General features: G+C 40.4%; 1 protein-coding gene and 1 non-coding gene across 4 annotated transcripts in view; both read right to left on the bottom strand.

Moving 5' to 3' along the window:
* SLC28A3 (solute carrier family 28 member 3) overlaps nt 1-17,985 on the bottom strand; it is a 57,885-nt gene that overhangs the window by 27,678 nt on the left and 12,222 nt on the right. For 2 of the 3 annotated variants that reach the window (XM_046022935.1, XM_046022934.1), the window contains exon 2: nt 10,613-10,708. The exons of the other annotated variant lie outside the window; for it this stretch is intronic. In XM_046022935.1, coding sequence (XP_045878891.1) covers nt 10,613-10,708 — 96 coding nt within the window. The remainder of the gene's footprint in view (nt 1-10,612; nt 10,709-17,985) is intronic. 3 annotated transcript variants of the gene reach the window in all.
* On the bottom strand, nt 565-671 carry LOC123953639. The gene has a single exon (XR_006820903.1). It is a non-coding gene; the product is annotated as a U6 spliceosomal RNA (small nuclear RNA).

Raw genomic sequence — 17,985 nt, 5'->3', positions numbered from 1 at the left:
CGATGGACACTTGGGCTGTTTCCATAGCTGGCTATTGTAAATAATGCTGCAATAAACATAAGGGTTCATGGATCTCTTTGTATTCTTTGGATACCCAGCAGTGCAATTACTGGATCCCAGGGTACTTCTCTTTTTAAAGTTTTAAGGAACCTCCATACTCTTTTCTGCAGTGGTGGCACCAGTTTGCATTCATACTGACAGTGCTTGTGGGTTCCTTTTTCTCCTCATCTTTCTTTTTTAAAAATTTATTTATTATTTTTTGTTTGCTTTTTTGTTTATTTCAGTTAGCCAGCATATAGCATATCATTAGTTTTTGATGTAGTGTTCAATGATTCATTATTTCTCCCCATCCTTGCCACACTTGACGTTTCTTGTGTTTTTGATTTTAGCCATTCTGACAGGTGTGCAGTAATATTTCATTGTGGTATTGACTTGGATTTCCCTGGTGATGAGTGATGTTGAGCATCTTTCATGGATCTGTTGGCCATCTGGATGTCTTCTTTGAAGAAAGGTCTATTCATGTTTTCTGCCCATTTTTTAATCAGCTTATGGTTTTTTGGTATTAAAAATATGGAATGCTTCACAAATGGGCATGTCATCCTTGTGCAGGGGCCATGCTAATCTTCTTTCTGTCTTTCCAATTTTAGTATATGTGCTGCCATAGTAAGCACCTGTCTCCATCTTTAAAACAAACCACGAATTGCATGGAGCACTGGGTGTTATATGCACACAATGAATCATGGAACACTACATCAAAAACTAATGATGTACCGTGTGGTGACTAACATTACATAAAAAGAAAAAGATGTATGGCAATTGAGCTAAACTTGTGAATTCTGTGAAACAATTGCACCCTGAGTTTATACTGAAATGTCTTTATACAATTTGATGTTCTTATTTTTTATCAGCTATAAAATGAGCCAAATAATATCATCTCCTAACAAGCTGGTGCAAAAATTAAATAAAATGTTAAATACAGGGGCACCTGCGTGGCTCAGTGGGTTAAAGCCTCAGCCTTCGGCTCAGGTCATGATCCCAGGGTCTTGGGATCCAGCCCCACATCGGGCTCTCTGCTCAGCAGGGAGCCTGCCTCCCTTCCTGTCTCTCTCTGCCTGCCTCTCTGCCTGCTTGTGATCTGTGTCTGTCAAATAAATAAAACCTTAAAAAAAGTTAAATATAGCACTTGAAAAAAATTATTTATAAACTTTAAAGTGACATAAAGATTTAGCATTAAAAATTAAAAAAAAAAAAAACCAACAACAACAACCGAAAATGATAATAACAACAAATCTTCTTGACCCCATAGTCATGGCACATCTACCTTCCCTCCTTTCCTTCACAGACAAACCACTTGAAAGAATTGCCTTTATTTTTAGTGATCCTCACATCCTACTCACTCAGACGTCTACGAGATGGCTGCTGCCAAGATCACCAAAGGACCATTGTTGCCAAATCCAGTGGCTCCTTCTTGCTCTTTATATTCTTGTCTATAATAAAAAAGTATCTAATTTTTTTGTTTTTGATTGTTTTGTGAAACAATTTAAAAACAGACTTCATTTTTTAAAGAGCAGTTTCAGTTCTCAGCAAAATTGAGGAGAAAGTAGAAATTTCCCTGACCCCAGTCATGCATAGCTTCTCCCATTAGCACGTTTCCTACCAGAGTGGTAAATTTGTTGCAATTGATGAAACTACATGGACATATTAGCACCCAAATTCTATAGTTTACATTAGGGTTGGCTCTTGGTGTTATACATTTTGTGGGTCTGGATAAATGCATAAGGACATGTATCCACCATAATAGTATCCCACAGAGTAGTTTCACTGCCCCCAAATCCTCTATGCTCTGCCCACATGTCCCTCCCCACTTCTTGGTAACCTCGGTCTTTTTACTGTCTTCACTGTTTTTGCCGTTTCCTTTGTCATATACTTGGAATCATACAGTATGTAACCATTTCAAACTGCTTCTTTTAATTAGCAATACACATTTAATATTCCCCCATGTCTTGTCTTTTTTTAAATTAACATATAATATATTACTTGCTTCAGGGGTACAGGTCTGTGAATCATCAGTTTTACACAATTCACAGCACTCACCATAGCATATATCGTCTCCAATGTCCATAACCCAGTCACCTTATCTCTCCCCCTGACCCCTTAGCAACCCTCAGTTTGTTTCGTGAGTCTCTTATGGTTTGTCTCCCTCACTGGTCCCATCTTGTTTCATTTTTTCTCCTCCCTTCCCCCCACAACCCCCTGCCCTGCCTCCCAAATTCCTCATATCAGAGTGATCATATGATAATTGTCTTTCTCTGACTGACTTATTTTGTTTAGCATAATACCTTCTAGTTCCATCCACGTTATTGCAAATGACAAGATTTCATTTTTTGATGGCTGCATAGTATTCTACTGAATATATATACCATATCTTCTTTATCCATTCATCTGTTGATGGATATCTAGGTTCTTTCCATGGTTTGGCTATTGTGCACATTGCTGCTATAAACATTGGGGTACACATGCCCCTTCAGATCACTACATTTGTATCTTTAGTGTAAATATGAAGTAGTGCAATTCTGGGTCATAGGTTAGCTCTATTTTCAACTTTTTGAGGAACCTCCAGATTGTTTTCCAGAGTGGCTACACCAGCTTGCATTCCTACCAACAGTGTAGGAGGGTTCCCCTTACTCTGCATCCTTTCCAACACTTGTCGTTTCCTGACTTGTTAATTTTAGCCATTCTGAGTGGTGTGAGGTGGTATCTCATTGTGGTTTTGATTTGTATTTCCCTGATGCCGAGTGATGTGGAGCACTTTTTCATGTGTCTGTTGGCCATTTGGATGTCTTCTTTGCAGAAATGTCTGTTCATGACTGTTGCCCATTTCTTGATTGGATTATTTGTTCTTTGGGTATTGAGTTTGACAAGTTTTTTTTTTTTTAATTTCTTTTCAGTGTAACAGTATTCATTGTTTTTGCACCACACCCAGTGCTCCATGCAATACGTGCCCTCCCTAATACCTTCTATCTGGTTCCCCCAACCTCCCACCCCCCCCGCCCCTTCAACACCTTCAGGTTGTTTTTCAGAGTCCATAGTCTCTCATGGTTCACCTCCCCTTCCAATTTCCCTCAGCTCCCTTCTCCTCTCCATCTCCCCATGTCCTCCACGTTATTTGTTATGCTCCACAAATAAGTGAAACCATATGATAATTGACTCTCTCTGCTTGACTTATTTTGCTCAGCATAATCTCTTCCAGTCCTGTCCATGTTGCTACAAAAGTTGGATATTCATCCTTTCTGATGGAGGCATAATACTCCATCGTGTATATGGACCACATCTTCCTTATCCATTCGTCTGTTGAAGGGCATCTTGGTTCTTTCCACAGTTTGGCGACCATGGCCATTGCTGCTATGAACATTGGGGTACAGATGGCTCTTCTTTTCACTACATCTGTATCTTTGGGGTAAATACCCAGTAGTGCAATTGCAGGGTCATAGGGAAACTCCATTTTTAATTTCTTGAGGAATCTCCACACTGTTCTCCAAAGTGGCTTCACCAACTTGCATTCCCACCAACAGTGTAAGAGGGTTCCCCTTTCTCCACATCCTCTCCAACACATGTTGTTTCCTGTCTTGCTAATTTTGGCCATTTTAACTGGTGTAAGGTGGTATCTCAATGTGGTTTTAATTTGAATCTCCCTGATGGCTAGGGATGATGAACATTTTTTCATGTGTCTGATAGCCATTTGTATGTCTTCATTGGAGAAGTGTCTGTTCATGTCTTCTGCCCATTTTTTGATATGATTATCTGTTTTGTGTGTGTTGAGTTTGAGGAGTTCTTTATAGATCCTGGATATCAACCTTTTGTCTGTACTGTTCTGTTATTTGCAAATATCTTCTCCCATTCTGTGGGTTGCCTTTTTGTTTTGTTGACTATTTCCTTTGCTGTGCAAAAGCTTTTGATCTTGATGAAGTCCCAATAGTTCATTTTTGCCCTTGGTTCCCTTGCCTTTGATGATATGTCCAGAAAAAAGTTGCTGTGGCTGAGGTCAAAGAGGTTGATGCCTGTGTTCTTCTCAAGGATTTTGGTGGATTCCTTTCTCACATTGAGGTCTTTCATCCATTTTGAGTCTACTTTTGTGTGTGCTGTAAGGAAATGGTCCAGTTTCTTTCTTCTGCATGTGGCTGTCCAATTTTCCCAACACCATTTGTTGAAGAGACTGTCTTTTTTCCACTGGACATTCTTTCCCACTTTGTTGAAGATTAATTGACCATAGAGCTGAGGATCCATTTCTGGGCTCTCTATTCTGTTCCATTGATCTATGTGTCTGTTTTTGTGCCAGTACCATACTGTCCTGATGATGACAGTTTTGAAATAGAGCTTGAAGCCTGGAATTGTGATGCCACCAAGTTTGGTTTTCTTTTTCAACATTCCTCTGGCTATTTGGGATCTTTTTCTGGTTCCATATAAATTTTAGGATTATTTGTTCCATTTCTTTGAAAAAATTGATGGTATTTTTATAGGGCTAGCATCAAATGTGTAGATTGCTTTAGGTAGCATAGAAATTTTCACAATATTTGTTCTTCCAATCCATGAGCATGGAACATTTTTCCATTTCTTTGTGTCTTCCTCAATTTCTTTCATGAGTACTGTATAGTTTTCTGAGTACAGATTTTTTGCCTCTTTGGTAGGTTTATTCCTAGGTATCTTATAGTTTTGGGTGCAATTGTAAATGGGATCGACTTCTTAATTTCTCTTTCTTTTGTCTTGTTGTTCATGCATAGAAATGCAACTGATTTCTATGGATTGATTTTGTATCCTGACACTTTACTGAATTCCTGTATGAGTTCTAGCAGTTTGGGCGTGCAGTCTTTTGGGTTTTCCACATAAAGTGTTATATCATCTGCAAAGAGTGAGAGTTTGACTTCTTCTTTGCTGATTTGGATGCCTTTTATTTCTTTTTGTTGTCTGATTGATGAGGCTAGGATTTCTAGTACTATGTTGAATAGCAGTGGTGAGAGTGGACATCCCTGCCATGTTCCTGACCTTAGGGGAAAAGCTATCAGTTTTTCCCCATTGAGAGTGATATTTGCTGTGGGTTTTCATAGATGGCTTCAGTGATATTGAGGTATGTACCCTCTATCCCTATACAGTAAAGAGTTTTGATCAAGAAAGGATGCTGTACTTTGTCAAATGCTTTTCCAGCATCTATTGAGAGTGTCATATGGTTCTTGTTCTTTCTATTATTAACATATTGATTAACATATTGATATAACATATATATATATTGATATAACATATTAACATATTGATATCACATTGATTGATTTGCAGATGTTGAACCAGCCTTGCAGCCCAGGAATAAATCCCACTTGGTTGTGGTGAATAATCATTTTAATATACTGTTGGATCCTATTGGCTACGATTTTGGTGAGGATTTTTACATCCATGTTCAACAAGGATATTGGTCTGTAATTCTCCTTTTTGTTGGGGTCTTTGTCTGGTTTTGGGATCAAGGTGATGCTGGCCTCATAAAGTGAGTTTGGAAGTGTTCCTTCCATTACTATTTTTTTGCAACAGTTTCAGGAGAATAGGTATTAATTCTTCTTTCAATGTTTGTTAGAATTCCCCTAAGATGCCGTCTGGCCCTCGGCTCTTGTTTGTTGGGAAATTTTTGATGACTGCTTCAATCTCCCTACTGTGGAGTTAGGGTCTGTTCAGGTTTTCTATTTCTTCCTGGTTCAGTTGTGGTAGTTTATACGTCTCTGGGAGTGCATCCATTTCCTCCAGATTGTCAAATTTGCTGGTGTATAGTTGCTCATAATATGTTCTTATAATTGTTTTTATTTCTTTGGTGTTGGTTGTGATCTCTCCTCTTTCATTCATGATTTTATTAATTTGGGTCCTTTCTCTTCACTTTTTGATAAGTCAGGCCAGAGGTTTATCAATTTTATTAATTCTTTCAAAGAACCAGCTCCTAGTTTTGTTGATTTGCTCTACTATTCTTTTGGTTTCTATTTCATTGATTTCTGCTCTGATCCTCATGATTTCTCTTCTCCTGCTGGGTTTAGGCTTTGTTTGCTGTTCTTTCTCCAGCGCATTTAGGTGTAGGGTTAGGTTGTGTACTTGAGACCTTTCTTGCTTTTTGAGAAAGGCTTGTATTGCTGTATACTTTCCTCCCAGGACTGCCTTTGCTGTGTCCCAAAGATTTTTTGAACACTTGTGTTTTCATTTTCATTTGTTTCTATGAAGTTTCAAAATTCTTTAATTTCCTGGTTGACCCATTCATTCTTTAGTAGGATGCTCTTTAACCTCCATGTGTTTGAGTTCTTTCCAACTTTCCTCTTGCAGTTGAGTTCTAGTTTCAAAGCTCTGTGGTCTGAAAATATGTTAGGAATGATCCCAATCTTTTGGTACCAGCTGAGACCTGATTTGTGACCCAGGATGTGATCTATTCTGGAGAATGTTCCATGTGCACTGGAGAAGAATGTGTATTCTGTTGCTTTGGGATGGAATGTTCTGAATATATCTGTGATGTTCATCTGTTCCAGTGTGTCATGTAAAACCCTTATTTCCGTGTCGATCTTTTGTTTAGATGATCTGTTCATTTCAGTGAGGAGGTGTTAATGTCCCCTACTATTATTGTATTATTGTGGATGTGCTTCTTTGATTTAGTTATTAATTGGTTTATATAATTGGCTGCTTCCACATTAGGGGCATAGATATTTAAAACTGTTAGATCTTCTTGTTGGACAGAACATTTATGTACGATGTAGAGTCCTTCCTCATCTCTTATTATAGTCTTTGACTTAAAATCTAATTTATCTGATATAAGGATGGCCACCCCAGCTTTCTTTTGATGTCATTAGCATGGTAAATTTTTTCCACCTCCTCACCTTAAATCTGGAGGTGTCTTTGGGTTTAAAATGAGTTTCTTGTAGACAACATATCGATGGGTCTTGTTTTTTTAATCCATTCTGATACCCTATGTCTTTTGATTGGGGCATTTAGCCCATTTACATTCAGGGTAACTATAGAAAGATATGAATTTAGTGCCATTGTATTTCCTGTAAGGCGACTGTTACTCTGTTCCTTTCTGGTCTATTTCTTTCAGGCTCTCTCTTTGCTTAGAGGACCCCTTTCAATATTTCCTGTAGGACTGGTTTTGTGTTTGCAAATTCTTTTAGTTTTTGTTTGTCCTGGAAGCTTTTTAAAAAAAAATTAATTTTATTTTTTTAGTGTTCCAAGATTCATTGTTTATGCACCATACCCAGTGCTCCATGCATTCTGTGCCCTCCTTAATACCCACCCATCCCCCTACCTCACTGCCTTCCAAAACCCTCAGTTTGTTTTTCAGAGTCCACAGTCTCTCATGGTTCATCTTCCCCTCTGATTTCCCCCAACTCACTTTTCCCTTCCTTCTCCTAATGTCCTCCATGGTATTCCTTATACTCCACAAGTAAGTGAAACCAAATGATAATTGACTTTCTCTGCTTGACTTATTTCACTCAGCATCATTTCCTCCAGTCTTGTCCATGTTGATACAAAAGTTGGGTATTCATCCTTTCTGATGTAGGTGTAGTATTCCATTGTATATATGGACCGTATCTTCTTTACCCATTCTTCTGTTGAGGGCATCTTGGCTCTTTCCACAATTTGGTAATTGTGCCTACTGCTGCTATGAACATTGGGGTACATATGGCTCTTTTTTTCACTATATCTGTATCTTTGGGATACATACACACACACACACACACACACACACACACACACATAAGGATAAACACAATGAAGGGATGGAATATGAATGTAAAGATGAAAATTTAAAAAAGATTCTAAAAAAGGAATTGATAAGATAAGAAGTTGCTTGAAAAAAGAAAAAAGAGGAAAGAATGTGATCAGGCTGAGACTAGAACAAAGCCATGCACTAGATTTAGGGTATATTTTGATCTGTTAGAAGAAAGTGTATCCTGAAATTTTAAAGAAAAAAAAGCTATATGTATATAAAAAATAAGGTTAGGAGCACCTGGGTGGCTCAGTGGGTTAAAGCCTCTGCCTTTGGCTCAAATCATGATCCTGGGGGTCCTGGGATTGAGCTCCACATCGGGCTCTCTGCTTGGTGGGGAGCCTGCTTCCTCCTCTCTCTCTCTGCCTGCCTCTCCGCCTACTTGTGATCTCTGTCAAATAAATAAATCTTTAAAAAAATTTTTTTAAATAAAAAAATAAGGTTAAATACAATGAAGGGGTAGAAACAATGAAAATTTAAAAAGATTTTTTTAAAAAGGTATTGGTAAGATAAAATAGTTTAAAAAGGTTAAAATAGGAAAGAGGAAAAATTTTAAAAATAGAATAAGAAAAAAAATTTAACTTTGAAAGACTAAAGAATCATGGGAAAAAAGCCATGAATTTTAGGTGTTGCTTTCCCCAGCTCTGGAGTTCTGCAATTCTCATTGATTGGTGAACTTGGTCTTGGCTGGATGTTCTTGTTGATCTTCTGGGAGAAGGGCCTGTTGCCGTGATGCTCAAATGTCTTTACCTGAGGCAGAATTGCACCACCCTTGCCAGGGGCCAGGCTAAGTAATCTGTTTGGGTTTGCTCTCTGGAGCTTTTGTTCCCTGAATTCTTTCTGTACTGGTTTGGAGGACGGGAACGAAAATGGCAGCCTCCCAATCTCTGGCCCTGGAGGGGCCAAGAGCTCAGGGTCCCACTCTTCATTACGCCCTTGGAGAAAAGCAGTCAGTCCCTCCCATCTCCCTGGTCTCCAGCCGCACTCTGAGCTCACCTGACGTGTGACCGAGTGTTTCTATATCTGGCCTAGCCCTGTTCGTAGTCTCCAAACCCAGCTGATTCCTACAGCATACTCCACGCCACTCTAAGAGCAGTGGCCCAGCTGTGCCTTGGATCACGTTTAAGGCAACCCTGAGCTGAGAGCCCACCCCTTGGCTCTGTCTCTGTAGCCAGCTTCCCCACTCTGATGCCTGGGAGTTCTGCTGCACTCAGACACCCCTGGTCTTTCTGTGATCCTGCAGGTCCTGAGACCACACTGTCCCCTCAAGGACGCCACCCCCCATTTAGCCTCTGAAGCAATGTCCATCCATGGGGCAGACTTCTTGAAGTTCTGATTTTGTGCTTCGCTGCTCTACCGCTTGCCAGGAGCCGGCCCCTACCCCCACCAGTCTATCTTCCCGAATGTTGCCTTGGATTCACTTCTCCACACATCCTACCTTCCAGAAAGTGGTCACTTTTCTGTTCCAAGAATTGCTGCTCTTCTTCTCTTCGATCTCCTGTTGAGTTTGTAGGTGTTCAGGTTTGATAAATATCTAGCTGGATTCCTGGGACCCAACCATATTTAGGTTTCCTACTCCTCTGCCATCTTGCTCTTAAGCTCTCTCCCATGTCTTTTCTTGGCTCAAAGGTTCATGTCTTTTTGGTGCTGAAGATTATTCCAATGTTTGGATGAGCCACAGTTCATTTGTCTATTCATCTGCTAAAGGAGATCTTGGTTGCTTCCACATTTCGGCTGTCATGAACAAAGGTACTATAAACTATGTGCAGGTTTCGAATGGACAGAAATATTGTTTTCTCTTGTTTTGTTGAATAATGAGTGAAATGGATACTTTTTACAATATACTAAGTAAAATAGACAGTGGTGATATGGATAGCACGATCCAATATAGGTGATATATGTGCATGGGTGTGTATTTGTCTTTTTTTTTTAAAGATCTTGTTTATTTATTTGACAGACAGAGGTCATATATAGGCAGAGAGGCAGGCAGAGAGAGAGGAGGAAGCAGGCTCCCCGCTGAGCAGAGAGCCTGATGCGGGGCTCGATCCCAGGACCCTGGGATCATGACCTGAGCTGAAGGCAGAGGCTTTAACCCACTGAGCCACCCAGGTGCCCCATTTGTCTCAAAAGGCCATATTTTAAGATGTTAGGCACCTATTTTTTTCTGGATTTATAAAGGTAATTTTTTTTTATCTTCCAAATTTTGTTACATTTTCTATTTCAAACAAATTATTCTTTTTATCATGGGACAAACTCCCTCCAATAATGGCTTGATAGTCGGCACCCAGGTGTTACCAAAAAAAAAAAAAAAGATGATCTATATGGATAATCTGCTTAATTTTTAGGAGCAGAAGGCTTTCTTCCGATGAGCTCCTGCCCAGAATTCAATATATAAAAAAAGGAAAGTGTCCTTGTGACAGAATGCCTCAGTGTGCTGTAAACTTAGGTGTCTCTGGGAGCCCTAGGGCATGATGGACAGTTTAGAATCACATCCTACCTCATCTGCCTCACCTGCTTTAAAATTGAGACACTTTGGTTTAAGCCAGTACCTTTTGCTTTAGGATGGAGCTTGGAATCTGTGCCAGTGACATGTCCAGAGAGAGCCCACATACTCTCCCCAGCAGAAAACTCTGGGTACAGGTGTATCAATACAAAATCTCTTCGTTTGAGTGTGTGTATTTTCTTCACAACTCTGCCTTATACATTCTAATTACCATTTAATTCATTCCTCTGAGTGCCAGCTGAGCACCAGCTTTCTGTCCCCACAGCTCTCAGTCCCTGCCGCACAGCAGTTACCATGGTAATAGAGTCACTCAAACATCACCCGAGTACCTGCGTCGTGGTTTTGTGTTCTCCGTTTTGCGTAACTCTACACCTTAGTGAGTTATTTCCTGACGTTTTCCGGCTCTCACCAAAGTCGTCTTCATTCTAAGAAAAAAGCATAAATTGCAAAAATACAATTTCAGAACCAGAAAACCCCAATGCTCTCTCAAGAAACAGGACCTAGAAGACTTTCGAAGCACGGGGTGGCAGAGATGTGCTCAGATGCATCAACTGAATAAAGAAAGAGCCAATGAATCTTGGGCTCATAAAGAAACAGATGATTCCTCTTTTGCTCTGCTCTGCTAGATGGAATGGTGTGGTCCAACTTGAGAATGAGAAAGAGTGGGACCAGGTGCCCTCATCTAAGTCATGCGACTTTATAATTAGGGTTGAGACTAAGGTCTGTCACATAACATAGGTCTCCAATGTATAAAAGCAAAATGCAGGACAGATAATTTTCTTCTTAGACGTTGGAATTTCGAGATACTAAAATGTGCTTTGTTTAGTTTAAAGCAATCTCTGGTAGTAATGAGAATAAGAAAGCGATAAGAAAAATGCCTTCTTTTTTCAAGCTGTCGTGATTTTACCTTAAGGAAGTGAGTAAGCTGTGTTCTTGGAGGAATGTCCTCACTCCTGAGCTGCTGTTTTGAGATGTGATGGACATTTGGCTCACTTCTCCTTTACCTTTTTTGAGGGGGAGTCCAATCTTTCTCCCATCTCATCCTGATTTGCCTTCCTCAGGCACTTCATTCCAAGTAAGGCAACAAGATAGATAAATCATGTCAGGTAGGTCCCTTTAGCTTTTTAGGAAATGTCCTCTGCTGGGCCTGTGACCTTGCCTTTGAAAGAACACGTGTGTGACTTTGATTTCAACTTTGGCTCTCTGGCTGGCCCCAAGGAGTTATAAAAGAATGACAGTTCTGAGTTGGGTTGCATTTTCCATCTATTGAAACCCAAGAGTGTATAAAGCATGAATAAAATCTAACTTCCAGCACGCGCATGATTTATGTGTGGAAGGGTTGCTGCCACACTGCCCGTTGTGTTATGGCTGTACATCTTACTTTAGCACAGTCTCCACACATAGGAGACGCTGTCAAGTCTTTTTGGTTGAATGAACCGCAGTGATTTTAGTGTTGCGTTCATGGGCGTGGCCATGTGTACATCTGAGTATTTGGTAACAAATACAGTAGGGGGCGCTGTATACCGCAGGGAAAGATGACAAAGTGTTGCTCATTACAGAAGCCGGCTGGTGGGCACTTAGGGACTTATTTTATGATTCTCACTTTCACAGACACGGAAAATTTCCTTAACCAAAAGTTAAAAATAAAACAGCATGAGTTGGTGGAAATACAAGACACAGGTAGAGGAGGGTGGTGGTCTTCGGGGTCCCTAATTACATGGGTGATGCTGGGTCGGTCACATCTTCTCAGCCTCAGTCTACCCATCTATACCACAGTTTCGACTGGGTGTTCTCGTGATCTCTTCCAGAATCTTGACATTTTTCTGGCTGCAGGAGGGGCAGCACAACCTTCGTGGTAATTCCTGCTAATTCTTGATTACTCCTGCCACCTGGTGGCAGAATCTGAAACTTACGGCGCATAAGGAAGGGGCCTGCCTTTTTCAAGTTCACGCAAGAAGATATGTGTGTGTGGGTGTGTGCGTGCGCGCGTGCGTGCGTGTGTGTGTGTGTGTTTGGGGGTGGGGTAGAGTAGGCCTAAGTTGTGACAAGGGCACCTCTGGACGTATTTTGTAACATGTAATGGGATTGTTTTACCCCCTAGTGGAGTGTACGCCTTGGCTTTTTCACATGTCCAGGAAGAGGTGTCTCCCATCGGAGGATTTCCAACGGGAATAATGGGGGTGCTGTGTGTGTAGACTGGTGCTGGAAAAATAACCCTTGAGACATTGCTTGGCTTTGTTTTATTGCTTCTTTTCAAATTGGAGTCCGGGGGCCTGAATGGGTGGTCCATAATGACTCCTTAGCTCCTTGTTTCTTTGCATCTACTTAGCAATTCAGATTGAGTAGATACATTCGTGCAGATGACTACATACCTTAGGACACTGAGCTACAACCAATATTGTGTTCTGTGTGCAAGCTTGTCACTCCACTGAGCGGGTGACAACGTTGCGGCGTTGTGTATGAGTAGTTCTAAGCAGCTGCCAGCACGGTACTTAATTTCTCCAGTTAGTGTTATTTGCTGGGTGTATCCAATTCTGGCTCGAGATTCTCTGAAGGGCAGATCCTTGACCCTGGAGTCCTTTGTGCCTGGGTTTCGATCCCACGTTTTCCATACATCCCCAGTGAGTGTTGCAGGAAGTACAGATGGACAGAGGTTTTCTTTTCTTTTTAAAATTATTATTAATTTATTCCTTTCATTCAGTTTCTAAACACAACTTCTAAAACTTGAGAAATTACAGAACCCCCCCCCATCTATTTATGGGATTTCCCTTCTATAGAATTGTAGCTGAACAGATAGCCACCTTGAAAAGAGGCTACATTTCCACTTCTAGCTAGATTCTGGCCAATCAAAATATAAATAGATGTGGTGCCCCGAGTAGGGCAGCTCGGGAATAATCCTTAAGGGATGGCTGACAGGTGCTCCTTTCCTCTTTCATTTTTCTCTATGTACTGTTGCCTTGTGTATGGATGGTTCCAGCTGGGCCATGAACGCCAGGGCCCCATACTGGGGATGCCAGAGTGGGAAGTTGCAGGGTACTTGGGGCTCTGCAAACCTTGAGCAGGGTTTGCACTCCAGTTCTGTACTCCCCACGTCCTACTTTTATCTTCAGGAAATAAGCTTCCCCCTTGTTACTTTTGGCTTTTGCTTTTCTTTGCACCTGCATCGATATAACATGCAGTAGGTACAAGACACATAAACTCTTTAAAGTCCTGTGATCTCCATTTTGACAGATGAAGAATCTAAAGCAGAGATAAATGGATGGTGTGACTCAGGTTATACAACCAGAATATCCAAAATGGGATCTGGACTCACTGTCCAACCCAAACTATATCAAGCCTGTAGAGTTTGGACCTTGGGCCAGGACACTTGGGCCTCAGGAATATCTAAAAAGATAGCAGTACACCTACAGATTAAATTCCCCTTCCATCAAGAAGACCTGATTTGAACTCCAGATATTAAAAGACCAGTCAGAATGGCTAGAATCAAAAAGACAGGACATAAGAAGTGTTGGCGAGGATGTGGCGAAGAAGGAACCCTTGTGCATTGTTGGTGGGAGTGCAAATTGGTGCAGCCACTCTGGAACGGAGTGTGGAAGTTCCTCAAAAAATTAAAAACAGAACTACCAGAAGATCTATCAATTCCACTTCTGGATATTTATCTGAAGAAAACAAAAACTTGAAAAGATATATGCACCCCTATGTTTACTGTGGCATTATTCACAATAGCCAAGACATGGACACAGCCTAAGTGTTCATCAATATATAAATGGATAAAGAAGATGGGGTCTGTATTGATAGTGAGTGGAATATCACACATCCATAAAAAAAGATGAGATCGTGCCATTTGGGACAACATGGATGGACATAGAGGGTATTTTGCTAGTGAAATAAGTCAGGGAGAGAAAGACAAATACTGTATGGTTTCCCTTATACGTGGAATCAAAAAACCCCACAAATAAACAAAAAGCAGAATGAGACCCATAAATACAGAAAACAAACTGCTGGTTGCCAGAGTGGGGGGTGGTTGGATGAAATGGGTGAAGAGGATGGAGAGACAGGCTTCCAGTTATGGAATGAATAAGTCACGGGCGTATAAGGTACAGCATACAGTGTATTATACAGTGTATTATAATAGCATTGTATGGAGACAAATGGTAGCTATACTTGTGAGCATAGTATGATATAGAATGATATAGAAACTTGCAGAATCCCTATGCTGTACATCTGAAACTAGTGTAACATTGTGTATCATTGTGTAACACTGCATACACACACACACACACACAAGACCAGATAGAAATGGCAGAGGTGCTGAAAGATACCTGTGGCCACTTTTCAACTATACCTAGGCTTTAGTGGTCATTTCTTCCAACAGGGTAGTGGGCCTCCCAGGGTGGCCCTGATTGCACCATGTGGCTTCCATTTCTCAGTTTTTGTGGGTGGGGTGACTCTGCTGCCGGGGAGCCTTTCTCTGACCTTCTTTACAGACACTGCTCTGGCCTGGTGCACTCTGACTTCTTGCTGAGGGGGCTGTGATGGGCTTGAGCCTGGGGCACCTTCAACCCTGGAGAGAATTTCATCCTGACCTTTGATAGGACCTAGATGTTGTCACTTTATGACTGATGGGAAGGGCCCATCAGGCAAATATGTCCATAAGGACTCTGAGGAGTTGGTATGAAGATCTTTACCTGGTTCTAGAGCTTGACACTTCACGGCAAGTTTTGTGAAGTGTTTGCTAATCTACCTTGGCTGGAAGGATTTATACCACCAAAACAGATTTAGATTGATGATGAGAGTTGCTTATTTTATTATGTGTGTATGTGTCTATCTGTCTGTCTGTCTATATATGTATGTATGTATGCATGGATCTATCTATCTCTAACTCTCATCTATCCTTCTACCTATCTATCTCCACATTTCTGTACATCTTTGAAGCAATCTTCCTAGAAGCAGTCAGTGGGATACATTCTGAGGAGTGATGCCTGAGAAATTGCTATAGATATTCAAGTCCCAAAACCAGTGGCAAAAATGGGAATATGATGCCATTTGGAAAACTTGAACTGTGTAAATCTGTATAAATCTGTATTATACCCCTAGACTCTAAGCTGAGAAGCCAGATTCTCTGTCCCCTGTTCTCTGCTGAATACCATCAATACAACACAATGGCAGGCATGGAAGTGTTTGGTAACTGTTTTGTAACAGAAAGATATTCCTGGGGGCTGTTTGAGCTTATTATAGTGCAGCTAAAATCATGTCCCTACAACTGAGGAGAGACAAAAATGGTACAGTACTGCTTTCTCTACTTCTCCAAGAGGGTTACTATATGTTCTAATATTCTAAATTTTAGATGCCAAAATGAAGGTGTCAGAAATAAACCTCCATTTTTTTTTAAGCTTCAAGTGATTGACTTAACCTTTCTGTGTCCATTTCTAAGAACATGAAACAGGACTAGATTGGAGCAGCTGTTTTAAATAGTGACTTAGAATTCCAAAACACAACATAAAGAGATCAAAGTAAGTGGCTCACCATGAATGTAAGGATGACCGTTTTCAGGAATATTGACAAATTATCTATATTAATTGGTGCTACATTATGATGCAAGGCTGGGTCCATTGTCATTTCTGGGTCCACGTCCAGGTTTAATTTTTTGAGGCCGTATTCACCACTGTATTATAGGAGAGTCGCATTCATCACCTGCCCAGTGCCACATATAGTAATTGACTTTTGTCAGTTGACTTTTATATTAATTTTTATTTTATTTTATTTTTTATTTTTTTAAAAGATTTTATTTATTTATTTGACAGAGAGAGATCACAGATAGGCAGAGAGAGTGAGAGGGAAGCAGGCTCCCTGCCGAGCAGAGAGCCCGATGCGGGACTCGATCCCAGGACCCTGAGATCATGACCTGAGCCGAAGGCAGCGGCTTAAACCACTGAGCCACCCAGGTGCCCCGACTTTTATATTAATTTTATGGTTGAGTTTGCTACTTACTTGCTGGCTTTCAGTCATTTGTAACCACTTTTTCCCTCTATGGTTGAAATTTGGCATGGAAAAGTCAACATCTGTTTGGTGAATCTGATCTCTTCACATTGTTTGGGAATGTAGCTCCCCCTTTATTTATTTATTTTCTACATTTAAAAACCTACAAATGTTGGGGCGCCTGGGTGGCTCAGTAGGTTAAGCCTCTGCTTTCAGCTCAGGTCATGATCCCAGAGTCCTGGGATCGAGCCCCATATTGGACTCCCTGCTCAACAGGTAGCTGCTTCTCTCTCTGCCTGTTGCTCCTCCTGCTTGTGCTCTCTCTTCTCTCTCTCTGACAAGTAAGCTAATAAAATCTTTAAAAAAAATAAAATGAAAACCTACACATGTCAACTATTTTAAGGCTATTTTCTCTATAATGTTTCCTTATATTGCATGGGGTTTGTCTCAGAATGACTGCATTTTCAAAGGCTGTATCCCAGAAGCCTTTGCGCTTTGCCTGTTCCACATGACCCTCTTGGCTCAGGTGGCCTTCTGACTCAAGTCTCAGGTTTATGGAATCCTTAATGTAGTTCATGAGCTCTAGCTAGACTGTTCCTCCCTGAGACAGTCCTGTTTTTCTTGTGGACCTGTGTGGGGTTATGGACTGAATTAAGGAGACCGCCTGTGGTTCATCACACTTCTCTGGCACAATTCTCTGTCACCTCTGAATGCTCTGAAAGGAGTTTTGAATTGGGTGTGTGGAGGCAGGACCACAGAGCACTGATAACATTCTCCCCTCGTGATCTTTGTGACCCAGGGGCAAATGGAACCCCTAAGTATAAGAAAGTAAGGAAAGGCACAGTTCTAGATCCAGTAAGAAAAATCAGAGGAAGGTTTGTAATGATAAGATTTATAAAAATAAATTGAAGCCTGAATGTACTCAAAGAACATGGTTTCCATGATTTTCTTGGAGAAAAGACTAGAGGAACAGCCAAACAAAAGATTAATGAGAAATTATGGCAAAAGGAATGATAGTATGCTTTGAATCTATTTAATAAATTAAAACCTTAATCTGGAGATTAAGATTCCAGAACAAATTTTAATATTTTAACCTCTGACAATGTAGAAAAATACTCAGAAAACTTACTTAAAGGATAAGGGAAAGAAAAAGTAGAAGTTAGGATGAGTATGCCAATTTTCTTATCTTTTAATTTCTGGGAATCGAAAGAGATGATAAGCAGCAGTGTTTAAGGGAGAAAGGTAAATGCTTAAATATACATTCAGCTACAATCAAGTGATGAAAGAGAAGGAAAGAAAATAAAAGATGTTAGAAAATATATTAATTTTGTGATTACTTATAATCTTAAGCTCGTTATAAAAGGAATCATTAAAAGAAAAAATAAGTCTTCAGAAGAAACCAAACAAAAATAAAAAAACACAAACACACAGTGAAAAGATTTTTACAATTATGCTGAGAGGAACTAAGAACAAATAAACCCATCTGGCAGATCAATAGGTTTGATTGAATTAGAGGGAATAACAAATAAACACAGCCATATCCTGTGATGTCTTTCAAATTTATGATGTTGTGAAAGTATTATGCACTTAGCATAAACTGTACTTTGAATTTTGAATTTTGACCTCTTCTTGGGCTAGTGATATGGAGTATGATCCTTGCCTGTGATGCTGGGCCTTGCCCGGTCGGCCATGAGATCACTAGGGTTAACAACTGATATGCTTA

This window comes from Meles meles, chromosome 11 (assembly GCF_922984935.1).
Source record: "Meles meles chromosome 11, mMelMel3.1 paternal haplotype, whole genome shotgun sequence".
Lineage (NCBI taxonomy): Eukaryota > Metazoa > Chordata > Mammalia > Carnivora > Mustelidae > Meles > Meles meles.
The sequence above is the reverse complement of the archived record's forward strand: the minus strand, read 5'-3'. Positions and strand labels throughout refer to the sequence as shown.